Source organism: Anser cygnoides, chromosome 1 (assembly GCF_040182565.1).
Source record: "Anser cygnoides isolate HZ-2024a breed goose chromosome 1, Taihu_goose_T2T_genome, whole genome shotgun sequence".
Lineage (NCBI taxonomy): Eukaryota > Metazoa > Chordata > Aves > Anseriformes > Anatidae > Anser > Anser cygnoides.
Window position 1 is genome coordinate 70,347,638 of NC_089873.1, and position 22,124 is coordinate 70,369,761.

Below are 22,124 nucleotides of genomic sequence, written 5' to 3' on the forward strand. Positions count from 1 at the left end.
CTGCTCCTGTGGGGAAGCTGCTCACTGCAGTGATGCTCCAGACCCATCCTTCCACCTCACTGCCCCTGCCTCTGTTTCACAGCAGTGCCAAGATTCAAACCAAAATGTTTCTCTGGCTGTGCCTCACTTTAAAAGTCATCTCTCTGCTTACAGCTGTTGTCCAGCAGCCCACAAACTTTTGAAACAACTTATTTGATTAGGAAGCAGCTGAAAGGCTGTTTTTCCTTCATTGCTTTAGTCAGTTAGTTAGTTTGTTGTGTTGTTTGAGGGCTTTTTTGTTTGGTTGTTTTTTTAACCATCCTCAAAAACAGGGCTGACCTTGATGATCTGCAGGACTGAGAAGCGTTGGGAGCATTTGGGTGGAGAGTTTCCTTCCCACTAATGGCATAGCCAGAGGATGCGATTGGGTGAGTGCGCAGCTCACATATCTGGCTGAGCAGTGTAACTCTGACGTCTCGTGCTGAAGCTGACCTTGGGAGTTGGCAAGCAGTGGTGGAAAAGGATTGTTTTTCCAAATATTGGAGCATTTGGCTATCAGTATGTCCTAGCCTACATGTGCCTGTGTATGCTCATGCTCACCACACAGCAAGGAAGACGTCTCTGATGCTGTGGATGCTGCAGGGCAAACTGCAGCTGTGCCATTTGATGGAGGAGGAGGTGGGTGCAGCCACAGGGCTGCTCCCCTATTACATTATAGGGACCTACCAGTGCTGGATCTCAGCAGCTATTGCCTGCTTAACTTCTCCTGCTGATGGTGTCCACATCAAAGCGATGCTTCCTAAGATAGGCAAGTCAGTAAATCACTTCATTTATTATCAGAAGAGTGCAGGGATCAGCCTATGAAATGTCAGGAGTCCCAGTCAAAACAGCATGTACAAAAAATACTGTTAGTTTCTGTATGACCTGACTCCTCCATATTTGTAAAAATAAATATTTCTTCTAATATACGATCAAGGAAATAATTTGTGCTTTTTTGTTACTGAAAAAGAAATGTATCTGGAACATTTTGTGCCTACATGCTGATAACAAACAGTTTCTTTTTACCAGTGGAAATGGGATCCGGCCTGAGGCATAGCTAATACTCATTCAGTCAGAGAATATGTATCATACTGTGCACCATTCAGTGCAAGCTGTAAGGAGGCAGTGTCAAAGAACTCAACAGTGAGACACTGTTTCACATCTTCAACATGCTCATTCAACAAAATCTCTTCCAAAGAGGGAAGATGTTATGCTTGTGTTTAAATTCAGGATCTGCTCTTTGGCAAAGGTTGAAGCCAGGTGCCAGCCTGTGAAATGATTGGATGCTCCTATCTAGCTCTTCTGGACACTGGTTTCCGAATTATAAGCAACTCTTAAAACTGCTGGCTGTCACTAAGCCAAAACTTCTGAGAAGATCATTGGTGATTAATTTTGCTGTTATTAAATGCTCTAAATCCTTTCAGAAGTGGTAAAAAAAAACTTTTTTATTTTATTATTTTTTTTTCCTGGTTCTCATTTTTTGGGGGGGAGCTCATGTTATCCTATTGCAGCCAGTTCAACAGAGAATATTGGATGCTAAGTGTTTGGCTCGCAGTCACAGATGGGACAAAGGACCTGTTTCTCTGTCATTCCTGTACTTTGCTTTGTACTCACCTTTCATAGTCACCACTATCTAATTATTTTTATAGTGATAAAAAGTTTGTATATTTGTAAATGTATATCTAAATAAAATTCCAGAGCACTAGACTCTGTAGTCCGTATAGAATTAAAGTACAGTCTGAATTGGTTTAAAGTTTTCTATTAAACATTAAGTATTACTGCTTTATTGGTTCTGAGAAGTACTTAACATGAAAAGATCTGCCCATTCTCTCTAATAAAACTCTGTTCAGTATTGTATTTGCTCAAATACAGAAACCCTGTGGTTTTCCAAAGGCATTCTGTTACTGAGGTCTCCTTCCCCTTCCAAAGAAAGAATATATGTGTTCCTATTTTAAATGCCATTAGTATTATTATTTTCTTCCTATTTGTGCCTGGTTGTGAAGGTATGTATAATAATATGCCTTTTCTCTTTCTTTCTTTCTCTTCCTTCCTTCCTTCCTTCCTTCCTTCCTTCCTTCCTTCCTTCCTTCCTTCCTTCCTTTCTTTCTTTCTTTCTTTCTTTCTTTCTTTCTTTCTTTCTTTCTTTCTTTCTTTTTCTCTCTCTTTTTTTTTCTTTTTTTTTTTTTTTTTCTAGCCATGGCATAGTTAGCAGTATTGTCAGTTCGAGAGTGCCAAAATCAAAACCTAGGCCAGAAAAGATGATTTCAGAGAAAAACAAGACCTAGAAAACCCCAGTTTATAAAGATTTGATTTGTCATTCTTTACTTTCTGTCTTTTTATGTATTTAGATCTTCTGCAGTATGTGTGGCTCACATTTCCCTGCAGTTCTCTAATACTGAGGAGGGTTAGAAATATGGCTTATGAATTTTAATGAAAGTTGAGAATTTTATTTAATCATATGCTGGGGCTTTCACTAAATCACCAAATAGACGAAGTGCACTTAGAGTGGGAGCTGAGCTGAAGATGCTAATTTTTAAATGTCTTTGTTTTGCTTTAGCATGGGTATTTCAGACAGATTCTCTTACTGTTCCATATTCCTTTGCAGGTACCATTGCATTAGCGTACATATGGTTTATATATAAAATTTGTTTTTTTCAGCCATGAGGCTGACTTTATAGTGTTTATAGAAAAAGCTTGTGCTGTAGTGCACAGGATACCACCCTACATATTGCGAGTGAGCTAGCTCTGTTTCACTTCTCTTTTTCTCTCTCTAACTATGATTTTGGTGTTAGGGTCTTCCCTGTTCCTGCCCTCTTTCCATTCCCAAACTGCATACTCAGCTGGGGAGGGAGAGAGGCTGTTTTCCCTAGAGAACCATTAGTCAGTTTGTAGGGTAGAGCAAAGTAGTTGGCTTCCGTGGAGCCCCTGTTTTTATGCATTCTTAAGCATGCAAGAGTTTTTCTTGCTGCTGAGAGCTGCCTTCCTCTTTAGGTGTTAAAACTGTCAGAGCTCGGTTTCCAGGACTGTTTTAGATGAAATTCAAAGTAGATGCTTGCCTTCTGAGTGAGACAGACTGCACACATGCAAGCATGTGGAAGTTTGATTTTGTTTTTATCCCTCCTTTTCTGCTACTGATATGCTTAGCTCCAGTGGTCTGGCAGTAAGAATAATAAAGAAAAGTAATTGGGTGATATGAGATCATTTACCATTGCTCTGGACCAAATCAATTCCTAGTAGTTTTTGGAGGAAGTGGAGGGGTCTGGAACAAACCCTTCTGTTAGTGATCAACATAAATCCTTCTACTTCCAAATGCATTTTATGTCTGTCTCCATGTTTTCATGCACACGCCAATTAAATAATATTTCTTTCTCTTGTTCTGGTTTCAAAAGGTTGACTCTGACTCAAGTGGATTATGTGCATTCTCTCTGATTCTGACTTATTCTTACTATTATTGTTATTATTTTTAATACCATTTTCATCTTTTGATTTCTATAAAGCTTGTAGAAATCATGATTTCTGAGTAGCCTTATAGGTCAGATATACTTGCTTTCCTTCTTTTCTGGATGTTGTGCTCTATTCAAATAATTTTTTTTCAGAAGTAATCTAGGATAGTGTGGCTTGTGGAGGTAAAGGGTGTCATACCTACACAATCGTCCCTATGTAGGATGGCCTGGCAGAGATTTTGTTGCAACAGCTCTGTGTGTTTATTTTCTGTCTTAAAACTTGAGGCTCTTCTGTAAGTGTGATATACTCTTTATTTTATTTTTTTCCTCCTTCACTCCTTGGTTACTATGGACCATTGTAGAAATGCCAAGAACATTCTAGCATGAGATGAAAAGTGTTTTCTAGACTGTGAGGAAGAAATATATTTTAAAGCCAAGTAAGGTTTAGTAGATTATAAAAAATGGTATGAAAAAGTTGGCTTTATAGGGTCATGCATTTTATGACTATGCTTGAAAACTGCCTAGAATTGACAAGGACTCTTAGTGTCCTATAACTCCTCTTTTACTTCCTTTAGTTCACCACTTTAGCAGGTTACAACCACAGGGTTAATTCAGTAAAGCATACTGGCATAGTACATGGCATGCAAAGAGAGAACAATGATGTTGAAATTCTTTTACACTAGGGGCAATGGATCCATCAGCAAATATACAAACACGTCTGATTCCACAAAGGCACGTTTGTAAAGAAATTAAATGAAATGTGGCTTGTATCATTTGCTATGAAGAATTAGCAGTTTGCTAATAAAGTGGTGCCAGATTCATTGCCAGAATAAGCAAGGTCTCACTCCATTGGTCCTGATGAGTTTATAACTGGTTGCTTCATTGATGACTTTGGCCTCTTTTCAGTAATTGGTTTTGATAGTTAAATGCTGAAAGGTGGAGAAAGGACTAAAGGACTAGTTATTATAGCTTTCGGACTCATTTTTTACTGTAACATTAGCTGCTGCTGCCATATCCCACCTGTGACAAAAGGCCCCTGGAAGACGCATAGGATGAGGAGCAGTGGGGCAGAGCAGGGGCTGCCCATGGGGCCAGGGAAATGCGGGAGGGCACTCCTGGGGCGATGCGAAGCACCAGGCAGTAACTGAGGACCAGGGTGGGTGAACCATGCCTAGAGAAGATGGTATGTTTCAGAAGACTGTTTTTGGGCTTCAGAATTGGTGGTGATTACAAGTAACATCCCCTGATACATCAGCCTGGTTTCCTGGGACTGGCTGGATGGGGAGCTGCCTTACATTTGGTCCACCTCCTCTAATGGGAATGGTTACTCCAAGCTTGACTCTCAACTGCATTGCTTCGTTTTGTTGACAGTAGTTAAACAGTTCTTTGCTCTTCAGTGGACTGTGTACTCAGCAAAGGTGGGAGCATGAAAACCATTGCAGTGGGGTCTCATGCTACATCGAGTTTTGAGGGTGTGGTATGTGCCAGAGGACTGTAGGGTACATGTAGGTGCCCTACCTGTAGGGCTGAGTAGTTAACACAGAAGAGGTTTTCTTGTTACAGAGGTGCAGGAGACAGGGAGGAAGAATAAGTACGAGGATTTTAGTAAAGGTTCTGTGAGGCATACAGCCTTTGCTAGATGCATCTCTGTAGCTTTTGCGCAATGGTTGTTTACTGAGAGGCCAGCTTTCATAAACATCAAAGCTGTGTTTAATGCAGTAATGAGCAAACATAACAATATGGAGAAACAAAGAGGGAAACCTGGCACAGCCAGTATTTCAGTCAACAGGATATGGGAAAGGAATTTCAGTAAAATGAGGGTGTCACTCATAAGGCTGTACCAAGTTTTAAAAAAAAAAAAAAAGTGTGACATTTCTGATCTTTGATGCTTATCTGCATGTGTGGTTTGTCTCCAGTTGTGGGGGTCGGTAATCATAAGTAACAATTTACAGAAAAGAAGAAAAGGATGTGTAGGAACAGTTGATGTAGGGAGAAAATACAGATTTCATATGAGATGTCCGTGCCTCCCCCCCCCCCCCCCCCCCCCCTTTTTTTTTTCAAAGTAGTTTTAATCTCTTTAGTCCTGGGATGAGTGTCTTGAAAGGATGTTTCACAATAAGCATAGGTTGTAAGTCTCCTTTCATACCTCTAATCTGGGAGAAGATGCTTCTTTTAGGAAGGTGTGTTGGGGGGAAGGACACACAAGAAAATGCTTATGACTGTAAGTCACTGCGTGTCACATTAACCCTCCTGTTTTTATCATCCTATTTTTATATTTGCATTAAGCTATACTTGTATGAGTAAGGAAAAACATTACCAAGAAGAGATCCCCAAGTAGCTCTAAAACAGTCAGCTCGTAGGCTGTCACGCGTGTCAACAGAGCGCTGAGAGGCAGGACTTGAGCACTGTGCGGCTCAGACTGCATGGCAGCTCTTCCTGGGCACTTGCTGGTGCTTCCACACTTTTTCAGCAGGTCTGAGAATATCTTCATTGTCAGCTGTTCACGTTTGCACATAATCTGTGGATACATAAAGCAGTCATGAAGCCTACTGGGTATTCTCTCTCTCCTTTTCTTTTGCTCTGCCGTGGCACATAGGAAATGAGCTGTTGTATTCAAATTGTATGCTGCTTAGAGTAAGAGAGTGAGCACCTGTCTTAGTATACAGTTATGAATTACAGTAGAAAAAGATGGAGAAAGACAAATTCTTTTTTCTATAGATTGGTCCAAATATGCAATCCAATGCCTGAGAACTCACAACACAGCCTGTTGTAGGGTTGTGCAGAGAATGAGAGCTGAAATTGAATGTAATTAATACCTCTCTTTAATTTGAGGAGCTGCATACCATCACAAATCTTAATTTCCACAAGAACCAACCCATCATCTCTAAACTGTCTCTTTGCTTTCCTCTTTTATGCAATAACCCTGACATGTTTTCCTTTAGGGAATGTATCTCTATTCTTTTATTACCTTGAGAAGTTCTAGAAAAATTCAGTGATGAGACAAAATTAAAGCTGTCAGTGACTTTCATGCTGGGTATAAAAAATGCATTGCTGCTTCATCAAATGTCCACTGGTTTTGGTGATCTCATTGTTGATATGTCATCTCTCCTTTTGCCAGTTCAATCATAAACATTTGTCTAATGAATTCAATAGTGGGAATGTTATTGGCATGAGCAGTGTTGTGCTCAAGATGATGCTAGGTGTGATTTGGCTCTGACTGCACAGGTACAAAGTTACAGTAACACTCTCATTATGAAGCTAAAAGCTGTGTGAAGTAAATCATAAAAGCAAACCTGTTTGTTTGTTTTTCCAAAGACAATTTGTAATCGATTTAGAGTGTGAATGTTTCAATTAAAGCCAATCAGTGCGATTTATCACTTACCTGTGTTTTTTTTTTTTTCTTTTTAAAGCTCATGGGACATTCTGAATGGGATCACAAACGAGGACCCAGAGGATCACAGGTCAGTAGCTCAATATTTTGTGTTTCTTTTTGACAGTTTGAGGTATTTAAGCAGTTTTTCTGTCTGTGATTGGCAAAATTGTTCATCTTATTAATATTTGCAGGACTGAACCATAAAAAGAAATCATAAAACCATGACAGCCTTCATTATTATATTTTTTGAGCTATAATCCAAACAGGTGATCCCAGCAGAGCTGAGTATTGCAACAGAAAGAAGTTTCTTTCTGTAGCAGAAAGATGGATTAGATGTATTGAAAAATCATTTCTTACTCTGCTTTCTCCATTTATCTCCAGGATATCAAAGGAATGCAATTTCAAATAACATGTGTGTGTTATTTTTTTTTAACCCAACAAACTTGTAAAACTCAGATGGCCCTCCTATCTTGTTCAATAATAGAGGGATTAGTGGTGTTAAAACTGTACAAGCAGGTGGGGGAAGACTCTGTAGCTCATGGTTTGCTGTTGACTCATCGCTTAAGGGAAGTTATGTTAGTAGGGTTAATGGCATCATACATTTTTAAATTTTCTGTAGTATAAGAATTGCTGCAGAGGAGACATTGCTACTAATGTGATGCTCAGGAATTTTCCTGTTTGGAAAAAGCAGTCTCTCCCATCTGGTGCTGAAATGATATAAATACACTATTAGCCTTTCTGTATTTCAGATTTTCTTTTCCTTCAGTTGAAAAATTTTTATACAAATGTAAACATCTAAGTCTAAGTAATTTATAAACAGGCTCTGTTACTATGAAGCTACCTGCTATTTGCAACATTAATTTCAGTAGGTTAGTTCTTGAAGTATCCTTCATACTCCCCCTTGCAAAAATCACTGGAGTACCCACTTTTTTAACGAGAAAATTCTGTATGTTAATTACAAAGCTGTTGCTTGTTTCGTTAATAGACAAGATTTACTATTTCCAATGCAGAACTCATTTACTAAGTTGTCCTTTTGGTTTTTTTAGCCATTATTATTGTTGAATTCTACAATTTTTTCTGTTTTCCAAGCTTCTGCCTTGCATCTTTTTTCAAATCCTTCTTGAAATTTGCAGGATGTTTAGTATTCCATTAAACAGTTTAAGATGGGTTGCAGTTCTGATTTTCCAGGTGTCAGTATCTGCCATTTCAAAAATAAAAAACCAGAAAACAAGCTAGTTTTCAATGGAAACTTAGGAATTTCAGAAATCCTATCCAGTCAGGTGAGAACTGTTTGATACTTAATCTCTCTGGCCTCATCTAATGTACAGGTTCATTATATTGTGTCCTTCTGGTCTAAAGAGTGGAAGGTAAATTAGACTCCTAACCTACTGTTGAGTAGAGGTGGTCACTTGAAAGAGTCCTATGATGGCTTAAACTTTTCTAACATTATTACAAGTCTTCATCTGATTTATTTTTCTTTAATGTATATAAAAATATGTGTATGTTTTTGTATACTCTACATCAGTAGAGTACTACTTCATGATTGAAGAATGTTTTGATGTTCTTGTTCTTTTTTGGTTGGTTGTTTTTGTGTTTTGTTTTGTTTTTATTTGTTGGTTGGTTGGGTAGACATTTTTGAAGGTTTATAGCTATCCAATAGAAACAGTAGAGAAAGTGATTTAGGTAAGTGGTATCAATCTGATTTAAATAGATTTTAAATTAAAAGATAAAAATAGATGAATTTGACTATCAAAAAGGTATCTTTCTGCAGGAAATTGGAGTTGTGCTGTTTAATGGATCCCTTTTGCGTTTTCTGAAAAAACAGACAAACAAACAAAAAAACTGAGCTCATGGGATGAAACAGTTGCTGAAGAATTTGTTGATTATTTGTTCTGATGAGGCTGATTTCTTCCAAGAAGGGTTCCAGAGAACTACTGCCCTGGACTCTTTCTTTCACCCCCTTCTAAGAATAAGGAGGGTTGCATGCCATGGTCTGATTTCAAATGAGATAGTCACATGGACATTCACTCAGTTGCTACAAATGCCATCTGCATGTGAAGCCATTTGTTGGGCACTGTGAGAGAAAGCTGTAGTTGGTCAAAATGAGATAACTGGTTACTACAAAAATATAGGTGGAATCCTCTGAATTTCAGTGGAGACTGAGGAGGAGATACTTGTTAGAAGATAGCTCTATACAAACTTTTAAGATTTGCTCAGTCTGACTGAGTATGGTTTTGTTCCTTCCCTGTGTGATATTCTAGATACTCCTCTACCATTTTGTATTAATAAATAAATAAATAAATAAATAAATAAATAAAGTTCAGGGATAACGGGATAAGAAAAGTTCTTTGGCATTCCCTGCAGGTCAACCTGCAGTAGTTTGAACTTTCCTGGAGAATACAGTCATAGTTTTTAAAATGTTTTTCTAGAAATCTCTGTATCAGATTTTCATGTAGAAGTTTCCAGTTGATTGTTTTTTCCTTATGCTGAATGTCTTTTGATTTATTTTTTATTTTTTTTAACAAAATACACAAAAAAATACTTCAACTCCTCAGAGTGTGTACCTTCAAAACGGGAAAAACTGCATACATGTGGTCTCTTTGATAGAGAATAGAATCCATCTTTAAAAAAGTACAAAGTTTACATCAAGTTCTTTCTTTAAGCAATCTTTGTTGTTGTTGTTGTTGTTTGTTGTTGTTTTTCTGTGTATAGGTGCTCTGCAAAGCTTCTAGAAAGCTAAACATCATAAATCTTGGCAGAAACGTTGTAAATCTAACAAACAATATGTACCACAGAAATGTTAAGGTAACTTGAATAAGGTGGGAAAAGAAAATAACCCAAGCGCTCTATCATGTCATATCCTAGTGCCCTGTCACAGGAAATAAGGAAGAAAAGTTTCATTAGGGAGAAGAAAGAAACCTAGTTTATTGCACTGTAGCCTCAGATTCTTTACATGTCTTTGAAAACTGTCTTTGATAGGGACAGTGTTAAACTGAATTCCTTGAAAATTTAGGAAAAAAATAAGGAAGATTGGATTTTCACATGCAATATAAAATTTGTTTGTTTTTAATCCTTCTGTGATTCAGTTGCATTGTTTCCAAATTGTATCCTTAATAAATTTACCCTTTGTTAAATAAGGTCTTGTTTCAAAATTAAGATGAGTAATCTGGTGGATACACTCAGACATCAGTTCTTTAAAGATGGACTGGCAGTTGCCTGCACCACATGATTGCTTGTGATGTTTCCCTAGATCCGTGGGGCTTTACTTCAGCAAGGAAATGGGACTTGGAAGCAGAGGTCTCACTTGGCCAGTGGCTGGGCAAGTAGCGAGAGGGAAGGAAAGGGTTTTTGGCTTGTGTTATTGTAAGCCAGTTTATTAGTCTTCCATGATTTCTTAAATCTTATGAAGTGAAGAATGTGGGAAGATCGATCTTATGAAGCCACCTCTGTGTGTGTGTGTAAGCAATGTCACTTGAAAGAAAAGGAAGTGGAACCACTGGTTTACCATAAAATAAAACTAAATTCCATCAAGATTTTTTTTAATTTTTTTTTTTTTTTTAGAACTAGTAGTTTTTCTATTCGTTGTGTTTGAAACATAAAAGGAAACTACTACAGTGCACGTCATATTTCTTAATGAACCACTTAGAAAATATGTTGCTTTTCTGCTTGTGGGAGTTAAAAGCAAAGGGAAGTAGTTATAGGTAGCACTGGATGTCACATGAAATACACTTAGGCTTATGGGAATTTCTGTTTACAGGAGTTTGTCTAATGTGAAGTATCTGCAATTCAATAGGATGTAAATAGGACAAGTAAAAAGCTGTCTTAACAGTGTTTAACTTGCTCCTAACTTCCACACCAGAACCTCACTCAGTCCATTGTAGATTATACACATATGTGTATGTATCTATGTACATTGTAGGTTTCCTTTTCTGTTAGAATAATTTTTGCTCTTAAAGTTGTTGTAACTAGAGTCAATTCTATATTGACTTATAAAAAGTAGATGAGTTCCTGAGTACCTACCTCTTCATTTTTGCCTTCATTTTTTGATCTCTGAAGATAAGAATTCCTGCTGTAAATGCTTCATGCACAGAACTTATTCTCTGGATTTGGTACCATGGAGGAAGTGCAAAGTGAATTTTATTATGTTCCAAGCTTAATTTTTAAAATCAATACAGATTAAGATCTCGGAAAGAAACTTCAAAATTAGCATTCCAAATTAAAGAAATTTCTAAATGTTCAGGAATGTTTAACCCATCTAAAGAAAGCTCTCTCAAACACACACATGCAGTCTGTAAAACTGTATCATCTAACATGTATGGGGGAAAATACCATACTTATTTCTAATATTAGTATGTGTTACAAGAAAATATGAGTACTAGAATTAATTCTTGGCACATTATCCCTCTGCAGACAAAATAGGTAAACTGTATTTTAATTATTCTACTAAAACATAATACTCGATACTTCTAAGACATTTCAGGTGGGATCCACAATACAGTTTGTGCAGACGTTTTTACAAGGGACCTTGAATGCATGGGAGTTGTTTGTTGCTCTGTCATCAAGCCTTGTTTGGCTTGCTGAAGATGTAGGCGTAGCCCCAGGATTCAGTGGAATTGAGTGATCATTCTTCCAGCATTATAAAAGGATGATGATCGGGAGAGAAACAGAGAGGTCCAGTGTTTTTAACTCTCTTTAAATATAAAAGCTCTCAATTATATATCTGAGGTGCTGCATTTTACCCCTCCAGTTCCTAAGCAACAGCTATTTTCAGATTGAGTGCGTCTGGTGTTGTCTACCTACTTCATGCTTCTGCGAGGTAATTCGTCAGTGAAAGCTAGGCTTTTCACTATCTCGCCTGATTCTCTTTGTCATGGTACTAAAAGGAGACAGATGCTTTAAAGAAACAGAGGAAGCTTTGGCGAAACTGGTCTGAACCTTGCAGCTTGCAAAACTTCCATACGTCGGGGAGCTCTGCCGTCTATAGCCATGAAGGAGAGGAATCAGAAATAAGGTTCTCGACACTCGTTTGGGAGAAGCCTTTTTCTTGAGTGTGAAAAACCTCTAGAGCAGATTCAGAATCATGAGCCGGAAATCTCTGTACTTGCTGAAGCGTAGATGGGAGTCGATTCCCGCTACTGACCAGGTACTGTGTTCTGGTGAATCTGTTGTGTCACTGTGTTCCCTTGCAATACCACTGCAAACAGACCTGCAGTGATTTAGCAGTGATGGTTGGGGTTCTCCAAATACAGTGAGATCCATCTGATCTTTGCTTTTTGTTTCCATGATGAATAGTACAAAAGTGTAGGCAAAGCCAACTTTGCAAGAGCATGTACTTGTGAATGTGGAGGTGCCATTGCAGCCCACTAATGCAGACTTAAGTAACCAATAGGATTTTCTTCTTGCCCAGATAAGATGTTTGTTAAAGGTTAAATTAAAAGGAAGATGGATGTTGCAAGTATTTTAAAAAGATCAGCTAAGGAAATGTGTAGTTACTGCTGGTAGTTCCTTGGTGCATGTCTTTGTTGCATGTCGTATCTCACATACATGTATCTGTGTATGTATGAAATCACTGGTTAGAAATAGTTGTAATGCACTGGCAGAACCTCAGCTTTTCCAGCATCATCTTGGTTGATGCGTCATTTTGAGTATGTTAAAAAGGACTTGTTTACAGCAGATGTAAATGATATGGACCAGATGTAATATAAAAATTGTGGGATTCTCTTTGGAACAAGCATCATCATCATAGGTAGGACTAAAATGTCGTAAATGGGAGTACAATTAGTACATTTCCTACTCTTGTGCCAGGCACTGTAGGGTTATGTGAAATCATTTTTACATCTTACTTGGGATGTAAAGATACTAAAAGAAATAATTCTAGAAGTAATACTGAAAGGAAAGTGGAGGAAGTAGCTTGTTACATGATCCAACTCAATTTTTCTGTTTATAGAGCGGTTGACTATGCCATGCATCTTGGGATGCCTTTACCAATAGGAAAGTAACAATCTGGAAGAAATTTCTTCAACAGAAAGAAAGATGGAAGGAAGAAATATTATTATTATTATTATTATTTTCAGAAACATCATCCTGTACCTTTTTTGTTGAGAGAGGGGAGGAAAGGGAGTGTTACATGCCTTATTTTGTAGAGCTGTAGGTTTTAAAGCCAAATTGGACTTCTGTGAACATCTAGAGATCTCAGACTTAGTAATAGTCAAATAATATCATGCTGTCACATGCTGTCATCTCAGGCCTATGTTTACTGTGTAAATAAGAATATAGCTTTTAGAAATATATCCAGGCTTAATTTAAAGTCTTCAGGTGAATAATAATTCATCATATTCTCTGATAAAATTTTTCCATTTGTTTAATGTTGCCTGGTTTTGGTTTGTTTATTTTTTTTTCCTTTAAATAAAGCCTTTTCATATGACTTTGTCTAATTTAAATCTGCAACCATATCAATTTGCTACACCTTTGAATGTCAAATGTAAAAAGCCCTTTTTCAGATTTTTTTTTTTTTCCCAAACAGCTACCTAGGTTATTTTTCTACTTCACAGCTATCATTAAAACTATCTAAAACATTAAATTTCAAGGGATGTTCTGGTAACTGAAAAAAGAAAAAAAAAAAAAAAAAAGGCATCGTTGGTAAGCACAAATTGATCCAGCTCAATCAGGCATTCATAAATGTCCTGGTAAAATAGAAGTAAATAAATGCCGTGTTATGATGTGTCATTTGTCATGCTGTTTCTATTAAGGAAGACGTAGGGAGATTAGTGCTCCTTCTAAAGAAAGCTATATTTTAGCCTCTTGGATTCATTCTTTCTCTGACATAAATGCAGATCTTTCGCTTATTATGAACAAATACTTGACTAGCGAGGGATGCCTGTTTTTGCATGTTGATTGTTAACAATTTCGTTTTTCTGGTTTCCTTTTTCACTCGAACCCTAATGTTGCATTGCATCATACTATTACAGTATGATATATCTAGAAAAAATAGATACTCCTTACCTAGTTGTGAGGTGTGCTTGACCTCCCTGAGCTGTGTATCCTTTCCATCATCAGCCTCTGAAAGTTTTTAAAAAGAGAAAATGAAATTTCCCCGACCCATCTACCACTTGGGGAGAAGCGAGACTCAGTAAGTGATGCATGGAGAAGGAGTCGACTTGAGAGGAGTGTGAATCTGTAGGAATTTTTTGAAGGTAAATAAGGGGAGGAAGACAGTGTTCGATTTCAGTCCCAAGGAGATTTGTGTCTCCTGTGCTGTAGTTATGCTGGGCAGCACAGGTGCAGTGGGGCTGCTTGTGCTTGTTCTGTGCAGCAAGCAGGAGCCTTCCCCTTGCTCAGTCATGCCTCACACGAGAAGCAGTTACTGTGCAAGATCACAGCCACAAAGGAAGAGGCAACTTCTTCAGCATTTTAGGCTGATCCTGCTCAAATAGTTATCATACAAAAATAAGAGCACTGCCTTCTGGTGCCAATTCATTATTCAGCACTTAAAGGGATACACTAGCTTATTATGTTCCAGGCTAACTGTGAGCAAATTGTTACATTTTTGTAAGTAAGCAGCTACTAACAGTGTAGGTTATTTCTCTATTCAGAGAACATGAAACATTTATGTTAATAAATGTTAAAAAAAAACTCCAAGTTGGTTTACTGCTATTATCAGAGCTTTTCTTGGCATTAAAAAACAAACAACAACAAAAAGGAAAGCAATAAAATCTAATTTGTAATGTGGGATTTTTGACTTGAGATTGTTTCTAGTTCAAAATAATAAGGCAGATCTGACTTTTAAGGACATGAAAGCCATAACTTCACAGTGAAGCCTGGTACTGTATTTGAACATACTTCTTATCTTTTAAAAGTTATCCACTGCTTTTTATTCCTCATCTTATATGCTTTCCATCAAATAAAATTAACCCAGAACCATTTAGTAAAGGCATGGGTGAGCAGGCTCCAAATATGGGGAGAGAAAACCCATGAGTAATTATGATGAATATAGACAATACTGTTTGAGGTCAGGGGGTGTTATATAATTTTATTTTTGATCTGAGGATCATCATGTAAGCTCACAGAGACCACACTAGAGAAGCCTATGGCTTCTAGTGTCTAGTACACCAAGCCTTTTTGTTGTTGTTTTGGTGTGTGCATGTATGAAACAGTGAGGAAAGTGGGTTTGGTTTTGAACCTTGAGTTAGAGCTTTATGGTTTCAGTTGGTGAGAAAAGTCTTACCTAGTTAAACATTTTTATGTGTGGGAGAGCCTGATCCTGTGGGCGTTTTGCATGGATAAGTGTAAGCAGCATGATGATAAATAATATATTAGCATCTTCAAGAAACTGTAGTATCTCGTAGTGCTTGATCTTGAATGCTGTGTAGCTCTCAATAATTTCAGAAGGAACTACCTTTATAGATCTGAGGAAAGACTGTAGGAATGTTTTTCTTTCTTGCCCATCCATCAGTTAGAACTATCTGAACATAATCTGCATTGGAAAATATTTTTAAAGCTGCTAAGTTTTAAGTTTCAGTACGGTTTCGGGGGAAATTCTCCAACTGTTGTTTTTATTTGATGTGTGTGCCTGTGGATCTTGTTTTTTGGACTGATGATAATTTTTTATCCCTGATAACTACAACCGAGAATGATTTCACTGAACAGATACACATTTAAATGCTGTGGTAACCAAATGAGCCAAAAGTGATGAAGTGTTAAATATTTGCTGTAAGGTTGTTGAGTATTTCCTCCTGCTGAAAATTCGCTGTAGATTACATGAGCTATAGTCTTCGAGTATAAATTGGATTTGATACCTATCCTAAGAGAAGAAAAGTCTTCACACATTTGTCTATGGCATAAAATTTTAACAACATTGTCTGTCATTGATTACTTTTGAGTTTAAAAACAAGAACTGGATTTATACAACAATATAGAAGCCCAGTAATTGATATGCAGATTTATATAGCTATAAAGAGTTCAAAGGGATGTACAGTGCAGCTAAACAAAGACATAGTTAATATTTCTTTAGCTAGAAATGCATGCTTGTAAGAGTACAAGCAATGGTAATGCTTTCTGTACTGTTAAATTACCAGATTATATTTTGACATATTTGTGTAAAACCCGGGAAGTGTTGCCTCTCTCACCTGCCACTGGTTTACTACACAGCTATGCCTAGTACAGTTTGTAAGGTCAAAATCCTGATCTTTACTGCTGTTCCATTAGATAGGAAAAACTTCCATAGCCTGTAACCCATGCAGGGTGTTAAACTGCAAAGAAAAATTGATCCCAGTATGACTTAAGTCATAACTTTGTGAAATTATAAATTCAGGAATTTTTTGAGAGAGTCTGATATAACGTTACATCATGCTGCCCCCAGACTTTCATTCTGTTCTGTATGAAGTCATTCTGTTGGATTAAAGCTGTTTGAAGAAATTGAAGGATTTTGCCTTGTCACCATTTGGAACTATGTTTCTATTTTTTCCAGGATTTATTGCTCACTTAGACATAGACATTTTTGCTAGTTGTACCTTGCCTTTCTGCCCTGAACGATCCTCACTTATAAACTTTATGCATCCCTGAGGATGTATACATCATATCTGATATCTTTGTGAGATCAGAGCTCCTGTGTTTTATTTTTCTCTATGTCCATTAGATTTGGACTCTTTTTTGCCTGCTGTCCAGCTGCATACAGAAGGTTGACAGCAATGTGGCACTGCCTATTGTCTTTGTCCAGAGCCAATTTCACTGGGAAGTTCATGCTGAGGAAGCGTGTGTCCCTGCGAGGCAGCAGTTCTTGCCTCTTGGCAGCATTAAGGGATGCATCAGCATGGATGATTGCACAGGGGACAGCCATGGCTGAGATTTACAAGCAGGCACAGGACAGTACCAGATGACAGGGCAATCACCTTCCATTCCCTTGATGAAAGGGACACCACTCTGTCATCTTTTGGGACCACGCTGGAAATCTTCAGTGCAATGGGGATTCTTGGTACTTGCATCCTTTCTGTGCAGAAATCATTAAGCTCTTTATAGACAAGGGGTTAAGCAATTGGTATGGGCAAGGAGGCCATGGAGTAGTTGATGTGGGCCTGTCTAGGTCTCCTTGGCTGACAGATTGCCTAAGGATTGAGAAAACATAAACAACAGAGCCATCCTTTCAAGTGCCCATTACTGGCAGCTTGTGCCTGGTTATTCCTTTTCCACAAAACCTCTCCCAGGAAGACTACACCAAGTCCTTGAAGCCACACTCACCATGGGATCACCACCACAACAGCACATGGTCCCTTTGGGAAGTTTCAGTGGCAGAAGAAGAAGAATAAACATGCACAACTGAGGAGGAGAAATCCAAATTGTAGTTGTAGTCATTGTATCTACTTAGAAAGAGTGCATGCAGCCTGAGGGGCTGCAGGAGCAGCAATGAAAGTGACCAAGGAACTCAGCAGAAACCCCAAAATACCCTTCTATCTTCAGCTTATGCCATCCATGCATCCAGATTTTATAGCTTTTTCATTCATAGCTCATCCCTCCCTCACCTCCACATCAGAAAGGCCCAGGGAGAGTACATGCCTGAAGCCAAGTTTCCGTGGGATACATGACAACAGTGATCCTTGTATCTAACCCCACCTGAAAACGGTTCAAAGATTTGTTTCCTATTAAGTATATTTTTGCAGTTTCCCATTTATTTGTTGTTAATAAAACCTTAAGTTATCTTTTCATTAAGCACATTTCATAGCTTTTTTATGGCAAAGCAGAGATTTGTGGAGTTGGGATATTATGAGAAAGAGGCCTTATGGCAGGTTTGTGGGTTGGTGGGAATATGATGCTGAGGCTGGGAGAGGAGAGTTGCTTTTGCACAGCAGGCGAAGTGCAGAGAGCTGAAATTGAGACCAAGAAATGATCTATAAAACATTTCCTCATTTTCTAATGCAGCAAATGAATAATATAATGCAGAAAGTTGTCTCAAAGAAATAATCTGCCTTAGATTTGGCCTTGCTTCTTTCAGAATTGAGGTGTTGAGCCACAGGCACTAGTTGTGGCTGTGGATCCATTTCTGCTTGGCCCCCAGGCTTTCTACCCTCCTGCTGTAGTGAATGTGCAGGAGGTGAATGGTGTGGCAGTGAGCTTGGCACCTGAGAGATACCTCTTTCTTGCCCATGTATCACCACCACTGCTTAGCAGATGACCGGTGGTGATCACAGATGTTCTGGAGGCGGTCAGGATTGTCAGGATGTACTTTACGACTGGGAGCCAATGTTTCCAAAGTGCAACAGAGGCCCAGTTCATTTCAGTAGGATCAGCTCCAGAAATATGCTTGTCATGTTGCATGCCTTTGGCCAGGCAAGAGCTGTGAGGGGAAATCTTGGCACTGTATGTCCTTCTATGCTGGCAAATGACAGTAAAATGTCCAAATTGATACAAAAGAACCTGAAGTGTGATAGAGAAATTGCACTTTCTGTTGATGTAGAGCTGAAAGAGACTGGGAAAACAAGATAGGATATGTCTCACTGACAGCTGAGACACGTGATGCAAGAAAACCTCTTGCAACCTTCCATATCCATCACTTCTAGGGTGGAGAGAAAAACTTTTACATGGCATTGGACACTCTCTGAATCACCTACTCCATCAACTTCTCTGTTCCAATATGATTGGCAATGGGACAGGTAGAGTGAAATGTCAGCTTGATAATGACGGCCCTCTTAAGACTCAGTCACTTTGTCATGTCAGTATTCTTTGTAGCTAAGCAGGATCTAACCATAGATTTCCATAAATATTGCCTTTCTTCTTGTAAATCTTTCTCTACCATTAATCCTCCCAGGTTTGTAGTGCAAGTCCTGCTGCTATTGGGGCAATCCAGTTGTGTGGAATAGAAGCTGGCTGATGATAGTCAACTGCAACAATTGTATTTTACTTTATTGGGTAAGCAAGAAGGGATATTCCCAATTCAGGAAGGCTGCAATTTGAAGGATCATAGCTATGCTGCGTTTTGTAAAAGAAATCAGCATTGAGATGCAAATGGCAATCTGAAATGTCTTCCTAGGGAAATGGTTCCTTGAAGCTGCATTTTAAGAGAATAAGCAGTTAGGGAGCATGGCATTTAACTTAGTTTTTTGAAAAGCAGAGAAAGTGGAAGAAGCTGATATGCTGTCTTCTTTTTCCCAAGCATTGCCTTAGAGTGGAGAGTGCATATCCACTTCTGTGACGTAAATAGAGATTGATTATGGCAATTGGATTGGGAGGACAAGATTGTGAACTGTCATCATTTGGAGCAGAGGAAGTGGATCTTTTTCTCTCTGGGTTGATCATATTCCTGAAATACTCATTCATCTCCCTGCATTTCTTTCAGAACCCTAGTGTATCTTTCCAGTCCAGCAGTTTTCACCATTTTTTTTTGTTTGCTTTCAGATACCCATTTTTTTATACAATGTAAGTTTTCTGGCAAGAGCTTGTATGTCTTAGTTTCTAACTCTGAGTCTTCTCTTTAAAAGACAAAAGTTAAGAGATTATATCCACGTGTACTTTTTGTTTTTCAGATTCCCATGTACAAACTGTTACAAAAAAATGCCTGGTGCATCAGTTATACTTGTTTGTTGGTTTTAGGGGTGTTGAAGTGTATTGGCATCTTGATGGTTAAAGTTTATGGCTACCTTTAAGTACCTTTACAAAAACTTGAAGACTTTCACAGAGTTTAGCTGAAGCTAAAGCCCTCTGCTTTAGCACAAGCTAAAGCCATCTGAAGGTTTTCAGATTGCAAATTGCCAAAACTTGGGTGTCCATATACCAATCCCTGAAACAAGAACTGCACTGAGAATGTTCTGAGTACACATTGGTGCACCTCAAAAAGGTTAGCAATTAATGATGAGCAAAACAGTGTCCCTTAGTTTTCTGGAAATGGCTATACTGGATAAAAATTTCCAAACACATGTTAACATTTGCAAGGAAAACTTCAGTGCAAACATTGAAAGTTTGACAAAAAGTATAAACAAGTGAAAACGGGGTTTTCAGGAAATCAATGGAATTGATGTCCAACATAGTAAGAATGGGTGATACGGATAGCTTCCTTGTAGTAATTATATATATATATATATATATATATATATATAAAGCAGTAAATTTTTGTAGTGCTGTAGCTTTTGAGATGATGAGAGACCAAATTTCAGATCCTCCTAACTACTAATACTGAGAGTTGTGCCACAAGGTGTTCTTTTTATTTCCAACGTCTTAAATTTCACTTACTGCGTATGTATGTTTCAGGTATTTGTCACCTTCCTAAGCAAAGTGTTGAATAGAGTCATCATGAATTTTTGCCTTCCTGTTTTCAGAGATGAAACCAATTATGGAATGAACACAGTTAATGTACTTGATTTTTTACTGAACAGCAATTATGCCTACTCTTCAGCCAGGATGCTTCCACTGGTATGTTAATAGTAACACTTCTAGGGGATGTGGGCTGTTCTTCCTTATAGAGTTTCACAATGCAGCAGTGTCTTAGTTGTTGGAAGATGTCTTCAGCAATGAGGATAAAATGAGGACTGATTGTGCTCTGTAACAACAACTTAGGTTTAAAATCATTTTTATTAATACTGTTGTTTTATTGGGTTTTTTTTTTTTTTTTTTCTTCTGTGCTTTGTTTTGATACTGGGGTAGACGTATGCTGTAATTGCTGCTATATGAGATAGTTTTAAAGAATAAGTAAGTGAAAGCATTTCCTATTGTTCCTTCCTTACAGGAACACATGCTGAACACTCTAGTAGCTCATTTTATGAGTTTCCCAGTGGAAAAGTTCACAGCTGATCAGCTCTGTTCTCAACACAGATGTTCTTTTTCTGCTTGACTTTAGTAGCGAGCCATAATTTTGTTCTGTTTCTGATGGATCAGTGTTCAAAATTTCAAAATGAATTATTGGAGCAGCCTCCTGAGATTTTTGAATAAGCCAGAGTTGGAGTAAATCTTAAAGTCAAGTCATAAAAGAAAATTTCATGTTGGGTTAGATTTTACAGATCAAAGGTTCATTGTGTAATAGGTCTGCATTGCTCAATTTTCAATTCCTGAATAACCTTGAAAGTTACAAGAGCAGTATGAATTCTTGCAGTCCGTAAAGGAAGTCTGGAGATTATAAGACCTGAATCTAGAGTTCATAAATTTTGAGTTATTGGGCTTTATGCAGGACTGAAAAAGCTACTTGTTATGGTGAATAGACAAGCCTCTAAAAGAAAGTTAGAGTCACCAGTTATTGAACTACAGAAAAAGGCAAAAATGGTTCAGTTTGAAAAAGGTATCTTCATTAATGACCTGTGTGATGGGCAGAGTGCACCTTCAGCAAGTTTGCAGATGATACGGATCAGGGAGGAGTAGCTGATACTCCAGATGGTTGTGCTGCTGTTCAGGGGGATCTCAACAGGCTGGAGAAATGGGCTGGCAGGAATTCATGAAGTTCAACGGAGGGAAATGTGAAGTCCTCCCCACAAGTGAGGAGAAGTAACCTCAGGCACCAATACAAACTAGGGGCTGACTGGCTGGGGAGCAGCTTGGCAGAGAAGGATCTTGGGATCCTGGTAGACACCTAGTTGAACGTGAACCAGCAATGTGCCCTTAGAGCAATAAAAATCAACAGCATCCTGGGCTGCATTAGGCAGAGTGTTGCCAGCAGGCTGGGGAGGTGTGCCTTCCCCTCAGCACTGATGAGGACACACCTGGAGTACAAGAGAGACATGGAGATTCCTGATACTCATCTCTGATAATATTCACATATTTACTGGTATCAGAATTGCCAAGAATGTCTTACTGAGAGTGATGCCACAACGTACCATTATGTGACCCTTGCAGATCATAATTCATCAACTGATGTCCTTCCCATTTCTGGATGATGCTGGTAAAAGGATCAGAAAAAATCTAGACAGAAGGGGAATGGAGTCTTTTTCTACCAATCCTTTGCAGCTCACAGAGTGAGTGAGGTATACAGTGTTAATGAGCCTATCCTGCTTGTTGAGATGTGGAAGTAGAAGGTGAGCTGAAAAGTTGTAAATACTCTTCCTCTCTACATCTCAGTCCCATCCAGTAGCTGGAAGACACGTGGCAGTAGCAGATGTTTCCCTTTTCATTTTCTCTGCATATCCCCCACACAGAAACCACACACACCAAATTTGGGAGGATGGGAAAAAAGCTGTAGATGGAGAAGAGAAGCCAGAAAAAAAAAAAATCTTTCCAAACAGAACTGGAGCTTTATTTAAAAAATTGGCTACAAAGGTAGTGATTTAAAATATGTAATCCCTTTTCAGACTGCATAGATAGTATTTTGGTAGAAACCCAAG

General features: G+C 38.3%; 1 protein-coding gene across 5 annotated transcripts in view; it reads left to right on the forward strand.

Annotated features, from left to right (window-relative positions):
• PDE3A (phosphodiesterase 3A) overlaps window positions 1–22,124 on the forward strand; it is a 264,104-nt gene that overhangs the window by 155,666 nt on the left and 86,314 nt on the right. For all 5 annotated transcript variants that reach the window (XM_048048597.2, XM_048048596.2, XM_066999483.1 and 2 more), the window contains one exon: window positions 6,872–6,922. In XM_048048597.2, the coding sequence (XP_047904554.2) occupies window positions 6,872–6,922 (51 nt within the window). The remainder of the gene's footprint in view (window positions 1–6,871; window positions 6,923–22,124) is intronic.